Consider the following 20,627-nt stretch of genomic DNA (forward strand, 5'->3'; position numbering starts at 1 on the left):
CCATGCAAGTTAACAAGTTTGACTTTGGCCGAGTATCTTTTTAAAGATACTTCTTGTTTTTACCTTGTGCTGACAAACAATTTATTTGTGTAATTATTATTAAACACATTAACGACAAAATATGTTTTTATTACACATTTGAATTGACTGGCAATATGGCATAGAATTGAACAAAATACATCTTGCATATAACGTAAGAGATGTGTATCTTGATTCATTTTTCAGGTTCACTACACTGCCGCTGAAAAAGAGTTGATGGCAGAATTAATGCGCGAGGATATTTTAAGGGAAAAGAGCGTGAAGGCACGTAGAGACGTACAGCTTTATGACGCAGCAAGGCGCCGTGCTGCTTACAACACCTAAGTAGATGTAGGTTTGTAACTCTTTCAAATTTTCAATACAGATATCCATCTGGTAACAGTTTCTCCTTTCTTGAACGTTTTGGACATTTATAACCGAAAGATACCGAAATATAGAAATTTTGATATGAAAATATCAGTATGTTAAAAGTATGTTCACAAATTATTAAGTGATTAAATCACCCTTCGAGAAATTCATCTTATTCTTAGTTTACATTACATGTATGATTTTTCCTTTAAATTGTTTTTTTTATTCTTTGTTTATTTTTTGTATTTTCTTTGTCTTTTTTCCTTTCTTTCATGTTTTGTGCTCGTCGTTTAATATTACGTACTTTTTTATCATTATTATTTCAGAAATGAGTTGTGTTGAAAGATGACAGTTTGCACAGATATTGCGACATTTAATTTTGAGGATGCATATATATGATTAACTTATTTACATATAATACATGTATATAATCATAAATACTTAAAGGAATAAAAAAAGGAACTTAATCTTATTTGATCATCAAGAAAATAGATTGTGTTTATTAGGTATAAAATTTCCACATTTAGACATGTGGTAACATTATTTAAATGGTAGTTGGTATAAAGACAAACCATATACCACTTGTATTATAATTATTATTATATGAATAAAAAAGCCATTTTGCAATCATTTGATTTTATTGATTCATGTGAACTATTGAAACACTTCTAATTCAAAAGTGACTTAGAGACCCATTGGTTCGGGTGTTTATATTGATATGTTATTTGTGTTATTAATATTACATGTACATTTATCACTACTATAAGATATTTACTTACTTATTTAATATGCATTTTGTCTGGTCAATATGCTTTGTAGACTGACTATTTATTACGGTGTCTATATTAACCATTTTACGACGCTTTCAAATATGAAAGACCCTCAATTAATACGTAAATGCAGAATTGTAAGTTAATTATTTAAATACACCATTGCATCCGTTATCAAAATAAACTTTTCTAAACTTTTTACTTATCAATTTGTTAATGAAGTTGTTGAATACTGATAAATTCTATTCTATCGCTATTGCTTTTTTCTAAGCAGAATGTGCATAGGCTAAATGATACTTCCGTTTCTAAGGAAATATCGCATTGTGAAAAAGGTTTATTGAAGGTCATATGCAAAATAAGATGTATTTTAGTTTTTGTTACAAAACTTCTGGTTTTTATTTGTTACATTATGAATAATATGTTACATAATTTCAGTATAAATGTTATGATCATTATTTAATCTAACCAGAACTTTAAATCTTAAAAAACAGTGATCTGTTTTTATGGACTTTTCTAAAGCAAAAATAGCTTCTCATCAAGACTCGTGTGAATGTGTTATGATATTATAATACAATACTCAAAATCTTTTTGCTTTATATATTTTATTTTTCCTAAAATAATGACGAACAAACATAAAGCGCATTTGTGTTTTCCTTTGGTTCCTATCCAGGTTAGGTGTACATTGTTTAGCTGTTGTTGGTTTTTCTCTGAAAATGAAAATAGAAATATGAAAAAATAAAATTGATCGTGATGAATATAATAAACATGCTTATATAAAGTCACCTTTGACTTGTAAAAGCATGATTTAAAAATGAAATATACATGTAATTTGAATTGAGACATGCTAACATTAATATTTCAACAATAGCTTTTGGATAAAAAGTACATACCTATAACTAAGATCAGTAAAAGTCATAGTCACGGGTCACGTGTGAAGACTTTTTGCCGATACCTAGACCACCTGAGCCAAGGCCCGAACCAAGACCAGTGCTCGAGAACAAGATGTTGATTACGAAGATGAACAGAAACACTGAAAGCATATAAACATATTTAACTTTCAAATACGACCTTTACTGTTAATCTTAACATACTTATCATAGAGCAAATGTGTTTAAAAGACACAGAATAAATCCAGAACTATATTACAGACTTCATTAATCTTATTTCATTTATACCGGTTTTTTAATACGTAGTAGCTTTATTCATTTAATTCTGAAAAATAATGAATTGTTTTTCTGACTGAACCCCTGTATCTTAGTGTTTTCAAATCTGTATTTTGGCATGTTAGGGAAATTTCATTTACCAGTGATATTCTTTCAACAGAAACACTATTTGAACATAACGGTATCAATGTTTTATCATAAATGCATCGTAGGTTGGTCATCATTTTAACAAAATCACATTATCATTTCATTATTTCATCATAATTTTAACATGATTACACCATAACTTTATTATAACGTCATCAGAGTTATGAATATTTTCGCATTTTTTTATCATGATTTTATAATAATTTCACCAAACAAACTATTTCTGAACTCATTTAAAATATTTTAAATATGTTAAACTCACGTTGGATAATGTTCCCAAACATGCCACCCATACCACCACTTGAGCCGCCTGTACCACCTAGAAAACCTCCAAAACCTGAAGATCCCGCCATGTATGGTCCGTAACCCATGTTACCCATGTAAGGGTATGAGGTAAATTTGTTGTGCCCCGTCATAACACTTCCGTAGCCAAGAGCCACACCAACACATGAGGCAAGAGCCAAACATCCGAGATATACCATTTTGTTCATTCTATGAAATAAATAAAAGCATTAAAAAACTAAAACTACGACATTTTTAATTGTTGGTGTGTTGAGGGGACCATACAAATTACAAATTAGTAAATATTTGTTAATTTTTAAAAAAATGCATCAAATGTGACAATTTTTCATAACTTATTTTATAAAGTAAAATTTACATGTTAATATATCTGAACCATACACAGATAAATTCAAAAGGGTTTCCTTATAAATGATGTTGATACATATTATAATACATATTTGCAAGTTGTTTTTCCTAGTAACCTTTCTTATCAAAAAAAACGAGTAAACAAAGCAAACAATTTGGTACACTAAACTTACTTTTTCCGTTGAAAATCCTAGTGAATTGAAATAAATTAAGTCTTTGGTAATTTCGTTATCACTTTGGTTGCGAGGTTGAAAGACAAACAAGTTGTTACTACTTTGAACCAGCAAGAATTCCTTTTTTATAGAGGAGTTTGTTGCTTGTACTCGGAAGGGGAAATACTATCCTTTATATGGGAAGAACATTTCCTTTTATGACTGAATCTAATAACCGCAATACAGTGTAATGTTTCTGTAAAGCACACCTCATACCTGATGAATAATGATTCAACGTTTTTTTTTAAATTAAAACATATCTTGCAAAGTTCAAGTTGTATTAGTGTCCTAAAGTCATTTCAGCGGTTGGACATTGTGGTTTTTCTAGAATGTGTATACAGCGTTTTATTAAGTTTTCTTTTTGTTGTACCATTTTCAAATAACTCACAGGGCAAATAAATGAAATTTGAATTCTAAATCCTATAATTAAAGAATATGCATAGGCATTGAAATCGTAAAAATAATTTACATATTTACAAGAACATAAAAATGTAGCGAAGTGACGCAACAAAATGTTTTGTATATATATAAAAAAAAATAACAGCATTTATTTGTTAGTATTGAGTATGTCTAAAATGATCGTCGCCATTCCAGTATAATAATTTTAGCCATATCGGAGTGAAAAAAAAGAAAATATAAGTAAGTGCTTAATTTAAAAGATATTATGTCAGAAAAATAACTGTATCTGCATTCAAAGTTTAAGACAGCTAAATACCTATTTTGTCATGTAAAATTCTTTTATTTTTAAGTCTATTTTTGCACTATGTCTTTGTCTTACATTGAAGATGCTTAAATGTGACATTGACCACCAAATACACTAGACACTGCTGCATTATGGCAAAGTTCAATTGTATATCTGTTTTGTTATTAATGCGGTTGCATAGCTTTTTTTTCAAAGGGTGTCCCTACTACAAACGCTGGGTTATTTACTTATCTCTCTGGCTGATAACTGTCATTGGTTCTACATATCACATTACAGATATTGCATGTAAGGTACTTAAAAATGCCCAAATGTCTTCAAGAGCAGTTTTGCATGTGGTACTTAAAATACCCAAATGTCTTCAAGAGCATTTAAACATGTGGTACTTAAAAAGCCATAATGTCTTTAAGAGCAGTTATTGCATGTGATACTTAAAATGCCAAAATGTCTTCAAGATTTATTCTACATGTGGTACTTAAAATGCCAAAATGTCTTTAAGAGCAGTTTTACACGTGGTACTTGAAATGCCCATTTGTCTTTAAGAGCAGTTTTGCACGTGGTACTTTAAATGCCAAAATTTCTTCAAAGGCAGTTTTGCATATGGTTCTTAAAATGCCAAAATGTCTTCAAAAGCAGTTATCGTATGTAGTACTTAAAATACCATAATATCTTCAAGAGCAGTATTGCATGTGGTACTTAAGATGCCATGATGTCTTTAAGAGCAGTTTTCTTTCGCATGTGGTACTTACAATACCATAATATCTTCAAGAGCAGTTTTGCATTTAGTACTTAAAATACCATGATGTCTTTAAGAGCAGTTTTGCATGAGGTACTTAATATGCCAACACGCTTCAAGAACATATAACATGTGGTACTTAAAATGCCATAATATCTTCAAGAGCAGTTTTGCATTGGTACTTAAAATGCCATGATGTCTTCAAGAGGAGTTTTGCCACAGATACTTAATATACCAAAGTGTCTTCAAGAGCATTTTTGCATGTGGTATTTAAAATGCCCAAATGTCTTAAAGTTTTTGTATGTAATATTTGAAATCCTATAATAACTTCAAGAGCAGTTTTGCATTTTGAATTAGACTGCTATGAATGCAACCAAAACTTAAAATGACGATGTTTGGGTTTGGTAGATTGAATGAAATGAAGTTTTTTTGCTCTACACAGGCCGGATAATGTTAGAAATGTCAACGAAAATAAAAGTAAGGTACCTCATGTGGGTGAATTTTGGAGTAGTCAGTGTGAAATCAAATTTCGATAATTTTCGCTGTGAAATTATCAATTATAATTTTCACGGATAATCTAATCAGTAATCTACTCAAAAGCATAAGATCAACTGATTATTTTATTATTTCATTTGTAGACACTACCATATTATGACCATATCAACAACAGCTACTCAAAAGACAATTTTTCTACATTAGTATTTTCTAATAAACTTGTAAACAAAACGTTTTGTCATTTGTAAATACTTTTCGTGTCATTCTTGTCACTGATTGGCTGAAAGTATATCAACAGTTAAATAATGTATTGTACAAATATCAACGACGTTTATAGAACTCATTCCCAGACAAAACCCAGCCGTACACAGAAGGCACCGAACTAACAATGAGAGAGAACACAAGTGCGGAGGGGAGGAGCATGAATGCAACATTTTATACCTGCTGCTACAGCATCAGCAAGTTCTGCAATACAATGATAGTGCCTTTTCTGATCTGCATGGGACAGAAAACAAAAACAAAGAGGTCCAGATTTTATTTTCTGCCCTGATAACTTTTTTATTATTATTCCATCAAATGTTTTGAGATAAGGTGTAGAGCACGCTTATTTTACTGAAGAAGCAATACATAAACCATTTCCTAGGGGAAAAAATGCTTTTTTTTTCGTAAAGTGAAATTGGTAATTATATAACTGTCCGTTAAATATTGATTTCACTCATTCTATGTATGAGTTACTAAACAAAACGAGAGGGTTTTACACTTTATCTGTTTAAAAATAATTAAATATTAAGAAAATAATGAAAGTCATAGTTTATCGCAGGTCATAAAATGTCATGTGGTATATAGGCATCGTGAAAGATTTGTATCATCTACGCATTTATTGTCCACGTCACATGTTTAGTATGAAACACGCTCGCCCTTTAATACAGAGGACACAAAGAGAATTTGGTGTGAATCACCAAATATAATTTTATTCCCGTAAAGGGGAGAATCTAAGCTTTCGAAAAAATGTTCACTTATTCACGGGTGTAAGGACAGCTCACTGATCAGGTCATAAATAGTAAGCTGGAGAAAAATCAAGAAAAATATCAGCTAAGGCTAAGGTTCTCTCGAAGAATAAATTAACTTACTCCAAACAGATGTCAGTTGAGTCTAAAAATGTCAAGTATATTCCATAAGAAGATTTTTACAAAGTTGTACGTAATTTTATGAATTAAGAATCTAATTGCAAATTTACATATGAACATGACAACAAGTTGAAGAGTATAGAGCCTGGTCTGGTTCTATATTGGCTGTAAAGGCTAATCACTTCCGGTTTCAGAAGGGAAAGGGTTAAAAGTACAAAATTATGTGATAATAATTAGACCGTCTGTTATATTTCATGTCCTGGCTATCGGAATTATAAAACAAGTTACCAAAAAAAATATGTCTAATATGTTGTGTGACTTTTTGTATCATCAAGACAGGGGCTATGGGTACTTGAAGAAAACAGTAGCTGAAGATGAGCAGGTTCACGATATTCTCGTTATTTGAATGCGCAAAGGGACATACGAAATAGCAAAGAACAAAGTTAAAGGGACTAGCTCCTGTCCTGTTGATTTTGTGTAATGGATTTCCCGCCTAAATTTAAATTTGGAACAATTGTTCAAAATTTACAGTAATTCAATAATGTAAAATTTGAACCAAAACAGAATATACATTAATCAGGCTGGATGACCTCGGGTTTTGTATGTATGTGATACTGTTTAAATATCTTCTTTAAAAGTGAAAAAAAGTCTGGTCGTAATTTTACCATTTTTATTTTATTTTTTATTTTTCAAATAAATACAATGTTAAATCACAGATGAGTTTCATTTTGGTTTCCCTGTAATATATACATCAGTCGACGCATTTCTCTATTTCTCCTTTCCATTGCTCTCCTGAAATTCATTACAAAGTATGTAAATGTCTTTGCTATGAATAGTTTACATTTGAATATTACATATTTATAAGCAAAAAAAAAAAAAGACCATATCATGATCAAGAAATTATATGAAAAATTGAAAATAAGAAAAAGACATTTAGGCATATCTAAACAAAAGGTTGACTAAATGTGAAAATAATGATTTGCCTACATCTTATTTAAACTGTGTTCAGTAAAAGTCATAGTCACGGGTCACGTGTGAAGACTTCTTGCCGATACCCAGGCCACCTGAGCCAAGGCCCGAACCAAGACCAGTACTCGAAAACAAGATGTTGATCACAAAGATAAATAAGAACACTGAAATAAGACAATATAAAATACATTATTTCATTAAAAATAATAGCAAGAGAAATAATTTTTCGTAATATAAATTGCATAGAATATGAATGACACAAAAAGTAAAATATATAAGTGTCGACTGTCCATACATGTATAATAAAATTCATTATCTTCTAACTGAATGTACATTAAAATGTTTATAACACAATAAAACAAGATCACAAAATTACTCCATATATTTTTCACTGGAAGTTTTGATTTATTTTTAAAGTAAAAATTCACGCTTACATTTTTTTCTAAACAAATATCAAAGGACGTCGTATACAACAAAGAATGAACGTTTGTTAAACTCACGTTGGATAATGTTCCCAAACATGCCACCCATACCACCACTTGAGCCGCCTGTACCACCTAGAAAACCTCCAAAGCCTGAAGATCCCGCCATGTATGGTCCGTAACCCATGTTACCCATGTTACCCATGTAAGGGTATGAGGTAAACTTGTTGTGACCCGTCATAACACTTCCGTAGCCAAGAGCCATACCAACACATGAGGCAAGAGCCAAACATCCGAGATAAACCATTTTGTTCATTCTAGGAAAAGAAAATAGATAATTATTATCAAAAGCTAGGATATATTAGATATTTGAACAAAATAACTTATCTGTTTATAAGTTGAAGTGATGACCAAATACTATACAAGTAAGTAAGTAATGCATCAAATGTGATAATCTTTCATTTCTTACTTTTATAAGGTAAAGTTTACATGTAAATATAAGTGTCTGAACCATACAAATTATCACCAGATAAATTCATAATGTTTCCATTATAAATGAAGTTGATACATATTTAAATACATATTTTCAAGTTTTCTTTTTCCTTTACCAATGCATTTTGTAACATTTTCTTATCAAGAAACGAGTCAACAAAGCAAACAATTTGGTACACTAAACTTACTTTCTTAGTTGAAAATCCTAGTGAATTGAAATAAATTAAGTCTTTGGTAATTTCTTTATCACTTTGGTTGTCAGGTTGAAAGACAAACAAGTTGTTACTACTTTGAACCAGCAAGAATTCCATTTTTATAGGAGTTTGTAGCATGTACTCGGAAGGGGAAATACTATCCTTTATATGGGAAGAACATTTCCTTTAATGACTGAATTTAATAACCACAATACAGTGTAATATTTCTATAAATCACACCTTTTACTTTATGATTAATTATTCAACGATTTCTTTATTAAAACATATCTCGCAAAGTTCAAGTAGTAATAGTGTCCTAAAGTTATTTCAGCGGTTGGACATTGTGTTTTTTCTAGAATATGTATACAGCGTTTTATTAAAGGGACTCCACTGAGGTGTTTTGGCATGACGGAACTGGAAATAATTTTTCGAGATTAATGCTCAGTTTGATGTAGGTCGAGATCAGTTACTTGTGTGCAAAATTTTAGATCATTCGCTCTTGCGGTTTATCCAGGATAATTATTTAAATTGTGAAAAATGACACAAATTGGAAAAGCGTTTAAACGCTTTTAACTCAAATCGTATCAAAAATAGCACAAAATACATTTTTCAGTTCATTTTTGAGAATATATTTCTGAATTATTTTTGCTTGTCTTCCTGTGTTCCGTGCCCCTGCTGATCTGTGTAAAAAATTTAATTTTATGATTTTAGATTTCAGTGTAGTTCCTTTAAGTTTTCTTTTTGATGTACCGTTTTCAAATATCTCACAGGGCAAATGAATGAAATTTGAATTCTAAATACTATAATTAAAGAATAGGCATAGGCATTGAAATCGCAAAAATAATTTACATATTTCCAAGAACATAAAAATGTAGCGAGGTGACGCAACAAAATGTTAGTATAAACAAACAAATAACAGGATTTATTAATTTGTATTGAGTATGTCTAAAATGATTGTCGTCATTCCAATATAATAATTTTTGCCATATTCGAGAGAAAAAATAAATAAAAAGAAAATTAAAGTAAATGCTTAATTCAAAAGATAGCATGTATATCTGCATTTTAAAGTTTAATACAGCTATGTAATACAGTAAATACCTAATTTTTGTCATGTAAAAAAATTCTTTTATTTTTAATTACTAGTAAATTGTTACAATATGGCCTTTGTATCTTAACATGACGCTTCTGCAAATTGTCTTACATTTTACATGCTGAAATATGACTTTGACCACCAAATACACTAGGCACTGTAGCATTATGACAAAGTACATTTGTATAGAAAAATCTACTTCTGTTTTATCAATGCGGTGGCATAGCATTTTTTTCAAAAGTGCAATTTTGTTTTGAAAGGGTGTCCCACTACAAACGCTGGTATTTACTTATCTCTCTGGCTGTTGACTGTCATTGCTTCTACATGTCACATTACAGTTATTTCATGTTAGATACATAACAATGCCAAAATGTCTTTAAGAGCAATGTTTCATGTGGTACTTAAATTACCATAATATCTTCAAGAGCAGTTTTTGCATGTGGTACTTATAATGCTGAAATATCTTCAAGAGCAGTTTTGCATGTGGTACTTCAAATACCATATCATGTTCAAGAGCAGTTTTTCATGTGGTACTTAAAATGCCCAAATGTCTTCAAGAGCAGTCTTGCATGTGGTACTTAATGCCTAAATGTCTTCAAGATCAGGTTTTCATGAGATTATTGAAATGCCCAACTGACTTCAAGATCGGTTTTGCATGTGGTACTTCAAATGCCCAAATGTCATCAAGTGCAGTTATTGCATGTGGTACTTAAATGCCAAAAAGGCTTTAAGAGCAGTTTGCATGTGGTACTTGAAATGCAAAAATGTCTTTAAGAGCAATTTCTCATGTTGTAATTGAAATGCCCATTTGTCTTCAAGAGCAGTTTTGCACGTGGTACTTTAAATGCCAAAATTTCTTCAAGAACAGTTAACATGCGATACTTAAAATGCCAGAATATATTCAAGATCATTTTTGCATGTGGTACTTAAAATGCCACGATGTCTTCAAGAGCAATTTTGCATGACGTACTTAAAATGCCAAAATTTCATCATGTGCAGTTATTGCATGTGATACTTAAATGCCAAAAACGCTTTTAGAGCAGTTTGTGTGTGGATCTCAAAATGAAAAATGTCTTTAAGAGCAATTTTACATGTTGTAATTGAAATGCCCATTTGTCTTCAAGAGCAGTTTTGCACTTTTGGTACTTTAAATGCCAAAATTTCTTCAAGAACAGTTAACATGCGATACTTAAAATGCCAGAATATATTCAAGATCATTTTTGCATGTGGTACTTAAAATGCCACGATGTCTTCAAGAGCAATTTTGCATGAGGTACTTAAAATACCAAAATGTCTTCGAGAGCAGTTTTCGTATGTGGTACTTAATATGCCAATATATCTTCAAGAGCGGTTTTGCATGTGGTACTTAAAATACCATGATGTTTTCAAGAGCAGTTTTACATGAGGCACTTTATATGACAAAATGTCTTCAAGAGCACTTTTGCATGTGGTACTAAAATGCATAAATGTCTTCAAGTATTGCATGTAATACTTGAAATCCTATAATAACTTCAAGAGCAGTTTTGCATTTGGAATGAAGTGTAATTATTAGACTGTTATGAATGTAACCAAAACTTAAAGAGACAATGTTTGGGATCGGTAGATTGAATGCAATGAAGTATTTTTTATCTATTTGAATTACGTTTGTAATTTAAGTAATAAGTCAATTTCATCATTGTTTTGCTCTAAACTGGCCTGATAATGTCGTAAATGTCAGCGAAAATAAAAGTAAGGTACCCCATGTGGGTTAATTTTGGAGTAGTCTCTTTATTGAAAAGTGTTAAATCAAATTTCGATAATTTTCACTTTGAAATCATCAATTATAATTTTCACGAATAATCAGTAATCTACTCAAAAGCAAAAGATAAATTGATTATTTTATATATAATTTCATTAGTAAGACACTATCATTATAACAATATCAACAACAGCTACTCAAAAGACAATTTTTCCATATCGTGTATATTCTAATAAACTTGAAAACAGTCGTGATTTTGTTTGTTAATACTTTTCATTTAATTCTTGTCTATTTTAAGCAGCATTTTTTCATACTGTAATACTGATTGGCTGAAAGTATATCAACAGTTAAATAATGTATGGGAAAGGTCAACAAGGCAGGGCGACGTTCACTGAACGGATTCCCAGTAGTACACAGAAGGCACCGAACCAACAATGGAAGAGAACACAGGGGAGGGGGAGAGAAACATGTATGCAACATTTTATGCCTGCTGCTATATCATCAAGACAGGGACTATAGTACTAGGTGATAATCGTAGTTGAAGATGACCAGGTAAAACGATATTCTAGTTATTTGAATGCACAAAGGGACACAAGTACAAGAGAAGAGCAAAGTTAAAGGGACTAACTCCTGTCCTTGATTTTGTGTAATGGATTTGCCTCGCTTCATTTAAGTTTGGAACAATCTTTCAAAATTTAGAGTAATTCAATAATGTAAAATTTGAACCAAAACAGAATATAAACTGGTCAGACTGGATGACCTGGGACTTTGTATGTATGTGATACTCTTTAAATATCTTTTTCACAAATAAGAAAAAAGTCTGGTCGTAATTTTACCATTTTTATTTTATTTTTTATTTTTCAAATAAATACAATGTTAAATGACAGATGAGTTTTATTTTGGTTTCCCTGTAATATATACATCAGTCGACGCATTTCTCTATTTCTTCTTTCCATTGCTTTCCTGAAATTCATAACAAAATATGTAAATGACTTTGCTATAAATAGTTTACATTTGTATATTACATATTTATAAGCAATAAAAGACCATATCATAATCAAGAAATTATATAAAAAGTTGAAAATAAGAAAAAAGGCATTTTGGCATATCTAAACAAAATGTTGACTAAATGTGAAAATAATGATTTGCCTACATCTTATTTAAACTGTGTTCAGTAAAAGTCATAGTCCCGGGTCACGTGTGAAGACTTCTTCCGATACCCAGGCCACCTGAGCCAAGGCCCGAACCAAGACCAGTGCTCGAGAACAAGATGTTGATCACAAAGATGAATAAGAACACTGAAATAAGATATATAAATACATTATTGCACTTGAAATAATAGCAAGAGAAATAATCATACGTAATATAAATTGCATAAAATATGAATGACACAAAGTAAAATAAAATGAATTAGTGTCGATTGTTCATACATGTTTAATAAAATTCATTATGAATTACAAAAGGAGTTGCATTATAGTGTGAACTGTTCATACATATATCATAAATTCATTATCTTCTAACTGAACTAACTTAACGTATATCAAAATGTTGATAAGTTAATATCACAAGAATAATATATTTTATTTTTCGGTAGAAGCATTGATTCTTTTTAAATAATGAATCCACTCACAGACATTTTTTTCTAAAATTTATCAAAGGATGCCGTTTATAATTTGTAAAACTCACGTTGGATAATGTTTCCAAACATGCCACCCATACCACCACTTGAGCCGCCTGTACCACCTAGAAAACCTCCAAAGCCTGAAGATCCCGCCATGTATGGTCCGAACCCGTAACCCATGTTACCCATGTTAGGGTATGATGTAAATTTGTTGTGCCCCGTCATATCTTCAAAAGCAGTTTTGCATGTGATACTTAAATGCCATAATATCTTCAAAAGTAGTTTTGCATGTGGAACTTTGAATGCCAAAAGGCTTTAAGAGCAGTTTGCATGTGATACTTAAAATGCCATAATATCTTCAAGAGCTGTTTTCTTTTGTGGTACTTAAATGCTATAATATCTTCAAGATCAGTTTTGCATGCTTTACTTTAAATACCATGATGTCTTTAAGAGCAGTTTGCATGTGGTACGTAAAATGCCAAAATTTCTTTAAGAACAGTTTTGCATGTGGGATTAAACGTCATTAATGTAACCAAAACTTAAAGATACGATGTTTTTGATCTTTTAATTGAATTAATTGAATTAATTTTTACTTGTTTGAATTACGTTTGTAATTTTAGTTATTTAGTTAAATTTTGGCTTTGTTTTGCTCTAAACAGGCCTGATGATATACGTGTTTAGATAACATACGTTTAAAATCTTCTGGCTCTTTACGTAACAGTGGTGGTGTTTCCGTGTATATTAAATCGCACCTGATAAAAAACAATTTTATTTCACGTATATGCACTGACTTTAACGATTGTATAGTTTTATATATTAAAAGTGATTTGTATAGATCCATGCAAGATATTATTTTATACATTGTTTATGTTTCTCCTGAAGGGTCAAATATTTATGACAAAAAGTCCGAAAAAAATGGAATTAAAACCATTCAAAGTAATATTGAAATATTAAATAATATGTATCCAAATGTATATCTATACTTAGGTGGCGATTTCAATGCACGTACGAAGGATTTGTTAGATTATATTCCACATGATGATTTAGATGTTATATTTAATACAGAAGTTGATTATGATTCAGACTATTTCGAAATTTCTAGAAATAACAAAGATATTGAGAGATATAATTTATTTGGGAGATCTCTTGTAGAATTATGTTGTATTCATAGTATCCATATTTTAAATGGTCGTTTGTACAATGATGTTGCAGGTAATTTTACTTGTTTAACTTACAATGGATCAAGTGTTGTTGACTATCACATTGTCTCGTCTGATATTTTTTCTCATATAAGTTATTTTAACGTTGAAGAGCGTCACGAATCAGATCATTTACCAATTTGTGCAAGATTGACTTTAGAGCGAGGGCAACCATTTGTTAGATATAATAAGAAAAATGAAACCTTTTAATGAAGTACATGTCGACAAATATAGATGGAATGATAGGTATATGGCGGATTTTCTTACAATTATTTACCGCGGAGTATAATTCTATACGAGAGAATTTACTTAATGAAATAGATCTAAGTGTTAACAATGCAGTTAATCATATCATTAATATTTATAAAAAATCATCAGCAAATATGCGCGTTAGATATTTTAGCGCAAAATAGTGTGAATAATAATTCAACCCTGGTGGGACCGAGAATGTGAAACAACTAAGCAGCTTAAATACGCAGCTCTACGACGTTTTCGCTGGACTAATAACACATTAGACTTTCAACAATTTGTAGCGCTCCGAAAACGTTTTAAAAAAACTTGTTATATAAAAAAGTATCTTTACCAAAAAGTCTAAGCGCGATCAACTAATTACGTTACGATCAAATCCCAAAGCCTTTTGGAAACTGTTAAAATCTATAAATGGTAATATAAATGAACAATCTTCATGATAGATACGGGAGCTTGGTTTGATTATTTTCATGAGTATTTGTTTAAAAGTAACCAACCTAATATATGTGAAAGTAATTGGGACTTTAGAGTTAATACTTGATGAGGAAAATCAGTATTATTGAATTCTGAAATTTCCTCGATGAAGTCATCAAAAGTATAAACAAATTGAAATGTGGAAAATCACAGGGAAGTGATGGCATCGGAGCAGAATTCTATAAAAAATACTTCGTCATTAATCGCACCTGTCCTTTGTAAATTGTTTAATAAGATATTTAGTACTGGGGTTTTCCCAGACATTTGGAGGGATATATTATAGTACCTGTGTGTACAAGTCGGGGGGCCTCAGGATGACCGTCTAATTATAGAGGAATTTCCTTAATCAATGGTATGTATAAAATAATTTTTTCTAAATATTATATATGATAGGTTATATAATTGGGCTGAGAAATTTGATAAAATAGATGAATCCCAAGCAGGATTTCGAGCCGGTTACTCTACAATGATAATATTTTTAAATTCAAAGTATGGTACAGAAATATATTAGTTAAACCGGGCGGACGATTTTATGTTCTTTATGTAGATTTTAAAAAAGCATTTGATGGACTTAAACATTTTAATTTATATTCAAAACTATAAAACAGATGTGGCGTTTAGGGGGAATTTATTTCGTGTTTCTTTTATCAATGTACTCAAAAACTGCGTGGATGTGTACAAGTTAGTACTACCAAAAATACAGACTATTTTAAATGTAACATAGGTACAAGACAAGGGACTAACAAGTACGATTATGTTTAATCTGTATATAAATGGGGGGTGTTATCTCCCTTTCTGCGTAATAAGGGACATCGCGGTATATTCATTACGGATCAAATTCCCGATATTATATGCATTCTTTTCGCTGATGATGTTTGCAAAATTGCGCCGCATACTGCGATCGAACTTCAGTCTCAATTAAATTCAATTTCAGATTTTTTGTAATAATACCGGTATGTCTATAAATGAGAATAAAACTGAAATTATTGTATTTAGAAAATGGTGGACCGCTCAGATCATATGAAAAATGGTTTTACCAACGGCAGTTCAGTAAATGTCACACCAATGTACAAATATATGGGTCTTTTATTTACACCTAAATTATCTTGGACGAAAGCAAAAACTAAACTTGCTGCACAAGCTAGGAAATCTATTTATGCTATTAAATCATATCAAAGAAATTTTGGAAAGTTTTTACACTCTGATTATTTTAAATTATTTGACTCTATGGTAAAACCTATAACATAACATAACATAACATAACATACGTTTTATTGTAGTTAGAGGCCTCCGGCCCACGATACACATAATATTTGTACATTTTTTTTTATAATAGTTTTCATTATTTACAAAATAAATTGATGCATCAACAATATATAATTCATATACATAAAATTTATTCTTGATCAATACAAAAGCGGGTAATTTTTTTTACGAATAAAGTGAGTAACAAGAAGTATTATTATCAACATTAACACTGCTGAATTTAAGAATGTATTTTTAAAGCACAGCAAAGGAACAACTTATTCGTGTTCTTTAAATGCTGTTCACTGTATAAATTTGTTATGTCAGTTTTAACATCATCTAGTTCATATTATCGGTTCCAGTTAGTTAAATTAGGATGTTCCAACATTTTTAATAAACATATTTCTAGTTTCCAAAGCCTTGTATATATAGTTTGCAAGAGCGAATACTTACCTATGGTGCCGAAATTTATGGAAGTGAAATCTCCGAAATTCTTGAACAAGTTCAAATACAATATTGTAAAGATTTTCTAGGTGTAAATTATTCTGTTAATGATAATGTTGCATTGGGAGAATGTGGAAGGATGCCTTTTTATGTTATTGATCATCATTGTAAAAAAATTATCAAATATCTTTTGTGTAAACTTCTTTGTATGCCAGAACACACAGATATCCTAGAAATTGTTATTTGATGTTAACTAGACAAGATAATGTTTGGAAAGAAAAATTTGGGCTACTTCAGTAAAAACTTATTGTATACTTATGGGTTTGGCTTTGTATGGCTAAGTCAAGAAATTGGGATATCAATCTATTTATTTGTCAATTTAAACAAAGAATTATTGATTGTAAGACAAAAATTGGATGGAAGAAATTCAGAATTCACCCCGATGTGACAAACCTATAAAATTTTTTCAAATCTATTTTTAAATCCTGAAAAGAGTATTTATCTATTGATATGCCCTTTTATGTAAAAAGATCATTATCCGAGATTTAGATGTTTCTAGTCATAAATTATAATAGAAACCTGGACGACATTTGGGTATACCAAGAAATGAGCGAATTTGCCAACACTGTCTGCAAAATTATAACAATTCGTTTCATCGAAGATGAAATTTCATGTATTTTTATTTGTAATAGATTTTTCCAACAAAGACAACGTTATATATCTCCATGGTAAAGTCATGATTATACATTCCATAATTTTGTAATTTGATTAAAACTAAAAATGAAGAAAACATAAAGAATATTGCTTTTTTTGTTCATGAAATTATGAAAATTGTTGATAATTAATATCAATAGGAATGCATGTCATGTATAACAATGTATATTGTAGACACAGCTAAATATGTATTTCTGTTTTGATTATATTGTGTATTTTGGGCCGGAGGCCTTTATTTACAAAATAAAATGTTGATGTTGATGTTGATGTTGTCAGCAAAAATAAAAGTGAGGTACCTCATGGGGAAATTTTTAAAGAATATTCTCTTTATTGAAAAGTATGAAATTATATTTCGATAATTTTCAAATTTAATCAGTAATCCACTTATAAGCATAAGATAAATTGATTATTTTATAATTTCATTTGTAAGACACTACCATTATGACAAATATCAACAACAGCTACTAAAAAAGGCAATTCTTTCTACATTTATGTTTTTTTTTTCTAATATGACTTGTAAACAAAATTTTTTGTCTATTGTTAATTCTTTTTTTTAATTCTTGTATCCTAAGTAGGCACTTTTTTTTCATACCGTATTACTGATTGGCTAAAAGTATATCAACAGTTAAAAAATATATGGGAAAGATCAACAAGGCAAAGCGACGTTCACTGAACGCATACCCGAGACAAAACGCAGCCGTAACAGAAGGCACTGAACCAACAATTGGGAGGAGAACACAAGGGCGGAGGGGACAAAAATCTTATACCTGCTACAGCATAAGCCAGTTTTGCTATACAATTATAGTGCCTTTAGTGATTTGCATGGTGCAGAAAACCAAAACAAAGATGTCCAGTAATCACTTTTTTATTATTTCATTAAATGTATGAGATAAGGTGTAGAACACGCTTATTTTAGTGAAGAAGCAATACATAAAACATTTCCTAGGACAGTTTTTTTCGTAAAGTGAAATTGGTAAATATATAACTGTCCGTAAAAATAATGATTTCACTTGAAACATTCTATGTATGAGTTACTAAACAGAACGAGAGGGTTTTACACTTCATCTGATTAAAAATAATTAAATACTAAGAAAATAATGAAAGTTATAATTTGTATATAGGCATCGTGAATGATTTGTATCATGTACTCATTTAGTGTCCACGTCACATGTTTAATATGAAACATGCTCGACCTAACAGTGGACACAGAGGGAATTTTGTGTGAAACACCAAATACAACTTTATTACCGTGAAAAGGGGAGGACCTAACCTTTCAAAGAAAAGTTGCCTTATTCAAAGTGAAAGTGAAGACGAATCACTGAGCAGGTCATACAAATTGAGGTGCAGACAAATTGAGAAAAATATCAGTTCAGGCTAAGGTATTCTGGAAGAATAAATTAACTTACTCCAAACAAATGTCAGTTTAGTCTTAAAATGACAAGTATATTCCAAAAGAAGATGTGTGCAAAGCTGTACGTAATTTTATGAATTTAGAATCTTATTGCAAATTTACATTTGAACATGACAAAAAGTTGAAGAGTGTAAAGCCTGGTCTGGTTCTATATTGGCTGTAAAGGCTAATCACTTCTGGTTTCAGAAGGGAAAGGGTTAATAATAATTAGACCGTCTGTCATATTTCATATCCTGGCTTTGACGTTTTTATTATTGGAATTATTCAACCAATTACCAAAAAAAAATGTCAAAAGTGTTTTGTGACTTTATATCATCTAGACAGGGACTATAGGTACTAGTTGAAATGAGTAGTTGAAGATGAGCAGGTAAACGATATTCTAGTTATTTGAATGCCCAAAGGGACATACGAAACAGCGAAGAGCAAAGTGAAAGGATTGATTTTGTGTAATGGATTTACCGCGCTTAATTTTAATTTTGAACAATCTTTCAAAATTTACAGTAATTCAATAATGTAAAATTTGAACCAAAACAGAATATACACTGATCAGACTGAATGGCCTCGGGCTTTGTATGTATGTGATACTCTTTAAATATCTTCTTTACAAATAAGAAAAAGTCTGGTAGTAATTTTACAATTTTTATTTTATTTTTTATTTTTCAAATAAATACAATGTCAAATCACAGATGAGTTTCAATTTGGTTTCCATCCATGTAATATATGTATCAGTCGACGCAATTCTCTATTTCTCCTTTCCATTGTTTTCCTGAAATTCATAACAAAGTATGTAAATGACTTTGCTATAAATAGTTAACATTTGTATATTATATATAAGCAATAAAAGACCATATCATAATCAAGAAATTATATGAAAAGTTGAAAGTAAGAAAAAGGCATTTAGGCATATCTAAACAAAAGGTTGACTAGATGTGAAAATAATGATTTGCCTACATCTTATTTAAACTGTGTTCAGTAAAAGTCATAGTCACGGGTCACGTGTGAAGACTTCTTGCCGATACCTAAACCACCTGAGCCAAGGCCCGAACCAAGACCAGTGCTCGAGAACAAGATGTTGATCACAAAGATGAATAAGAACACTGAAATAAGACATATAAATACATTATTTCATTTGAAATAATAGCAAGAGAAATATTTTTTCGAAATATAAATTGCATAGAATATGAATGACACAAAAAGTAAAATATACATTTGTATAAGTGTCGACTGTCCATACATGTATAATAAAATTCATTATCTTTTAATTGAATGTACATTAATATGTTTATAAACAATAAAACAAGATCACAAAATTACGCCATATAATTTTCACTGGAAGTATTGATTTATTTTAAAGTAAAAATTCACGCTTACATTTTTTTTCTAAACAAATATCAAAGGACGTCGTATATAACAAAGAATGAACGTTTGTTAAACTTACGTTGGATAATGTTCCCAAACATGCCACCCATACCACCACTTGAGCCGCCTGTACCACCTAGAAAACCTCCAAAACCTGAAGATCCTGCCATGTATGGTCCGTAACCCATGTTACCCATGTAAGGGTATGAGGTAAACTTGTTGTGCCCCGTCATAACACTTCCGTAGCCAAGAGCCATACCAACACATGAGGCAAGAGCCAAACATCCGAGATATACCATTTTGTTCATTCTAGGAAAAGAAAAATAGATAATTTATCAAAAGCTACGATATATTCGATATTTGAACAAAATAACTTATCTGTTTATAAGTTGAAGGGATGACCAAATACTATACAAGTAAGTAAGTAATGCATCAAATGTGATAATTTTTCATTTCTTATTTTATAAGGTAAAGATTATAATGTAAATGTAAGTGTCTGAACCATACTAATTATCATCCAGATAAATTCACAATGTTTTCCTTATAAATGAAGTTGATAAATATTTAAATACATATTTTGTTCATTTCCTTTACCAATAAATAATGTAACATTTTGTTATC

The 20,627-nt window shown here is 30.6% G+C and overlaps 3 protein-coding genes across 3 annotated transcripts; all 3 read right to left on the reverse strand.

Moving 5' to 3' along the window:
- Positions 1–2,046: 2,046 nt before the first annotated feature.
- On the reverse strand, positions 2,047–3,419 carry LOC132730618 (uncharacterized). The gene is made up of 3 exons (XM_060716585.1): positions 3,289–3,419; positions 2,730–2,959; positions 2,047–2,187 (listed from the first exon to the last, which is right to left on the reverse strand). Exons 2-3 carry the CDS (start codon positions 2,956–2,958, stop codon positions 2,060–2,062), a joined length of 357 nt encoding a protein of 118 aa, XP_060572568.1. The 5' UTR covers position 2,959; positions 3,289–3,419; the 3' UTR covers positions 2,047–2,059.
- A 3,628-nt stretch (positions 3,420–7,047) lies between these two features.
- Positions 7,048–9,071, reverse strand: LOC132730621 (keratin-associated protein 19-2-like). Its single transcript, XM_060716589.1, has 4 exons — positions 8,457–9,071; positions 7,855–8,093; positions 7,373–7,518; positions 7,048–7,177 (listed from the first exon to the last, which is right to left on the reverse strand). The coding sequence occupies exons 2-3, from the start codon at positions 8,090–8,092 to the stop codon at positions 7,391–7,393; spliced, it is 366 nt and encodes a 121-aa protein (XP_060572572.1). The 5' UTR covers position 8,093; positions 8,457–9,071; the 3' UTR covers positions 7,048–7,177; positions 7,373–7,390.
- A 2,930-nt stretch (positions 9,072–12,001) lies between these two features.
- Positions 12,002–20,315, reverse strand: LOC132730620 (uncharacterized; the record flags this gene model as incomplete). Its single annotated transcript, XM_060716588.1, is given in 3 exon segments — positions 12,002–12,253; positions 19,599–19,744; positions 20,086–20,315. Coding segments are annotated over 2 exon segments (358 nt in total), but the record flags the coding sequence as incomplete, so codon positions are not given.
- Positions 20,316–20,627: the final 312 nt, after the last annotated feature.

This window comes from Ruditapes philippinarum, unplaced genomic scaffold (assembly GCF_026571515.1).
Source record: "Ruditapes philippinarum isolate M1 unplaced genomic scaffold, ASM2657151v2 ctg12285_1_1_1_1, whole genome shotgun sequence".
Taxonomy (NCBI): domain Eukaryota; kingdom Metazoa; phylum Mollusca; class Bivalvia; order Venerida; family Veneridae; genus Ruditapes; species Ruditapes philippinarum.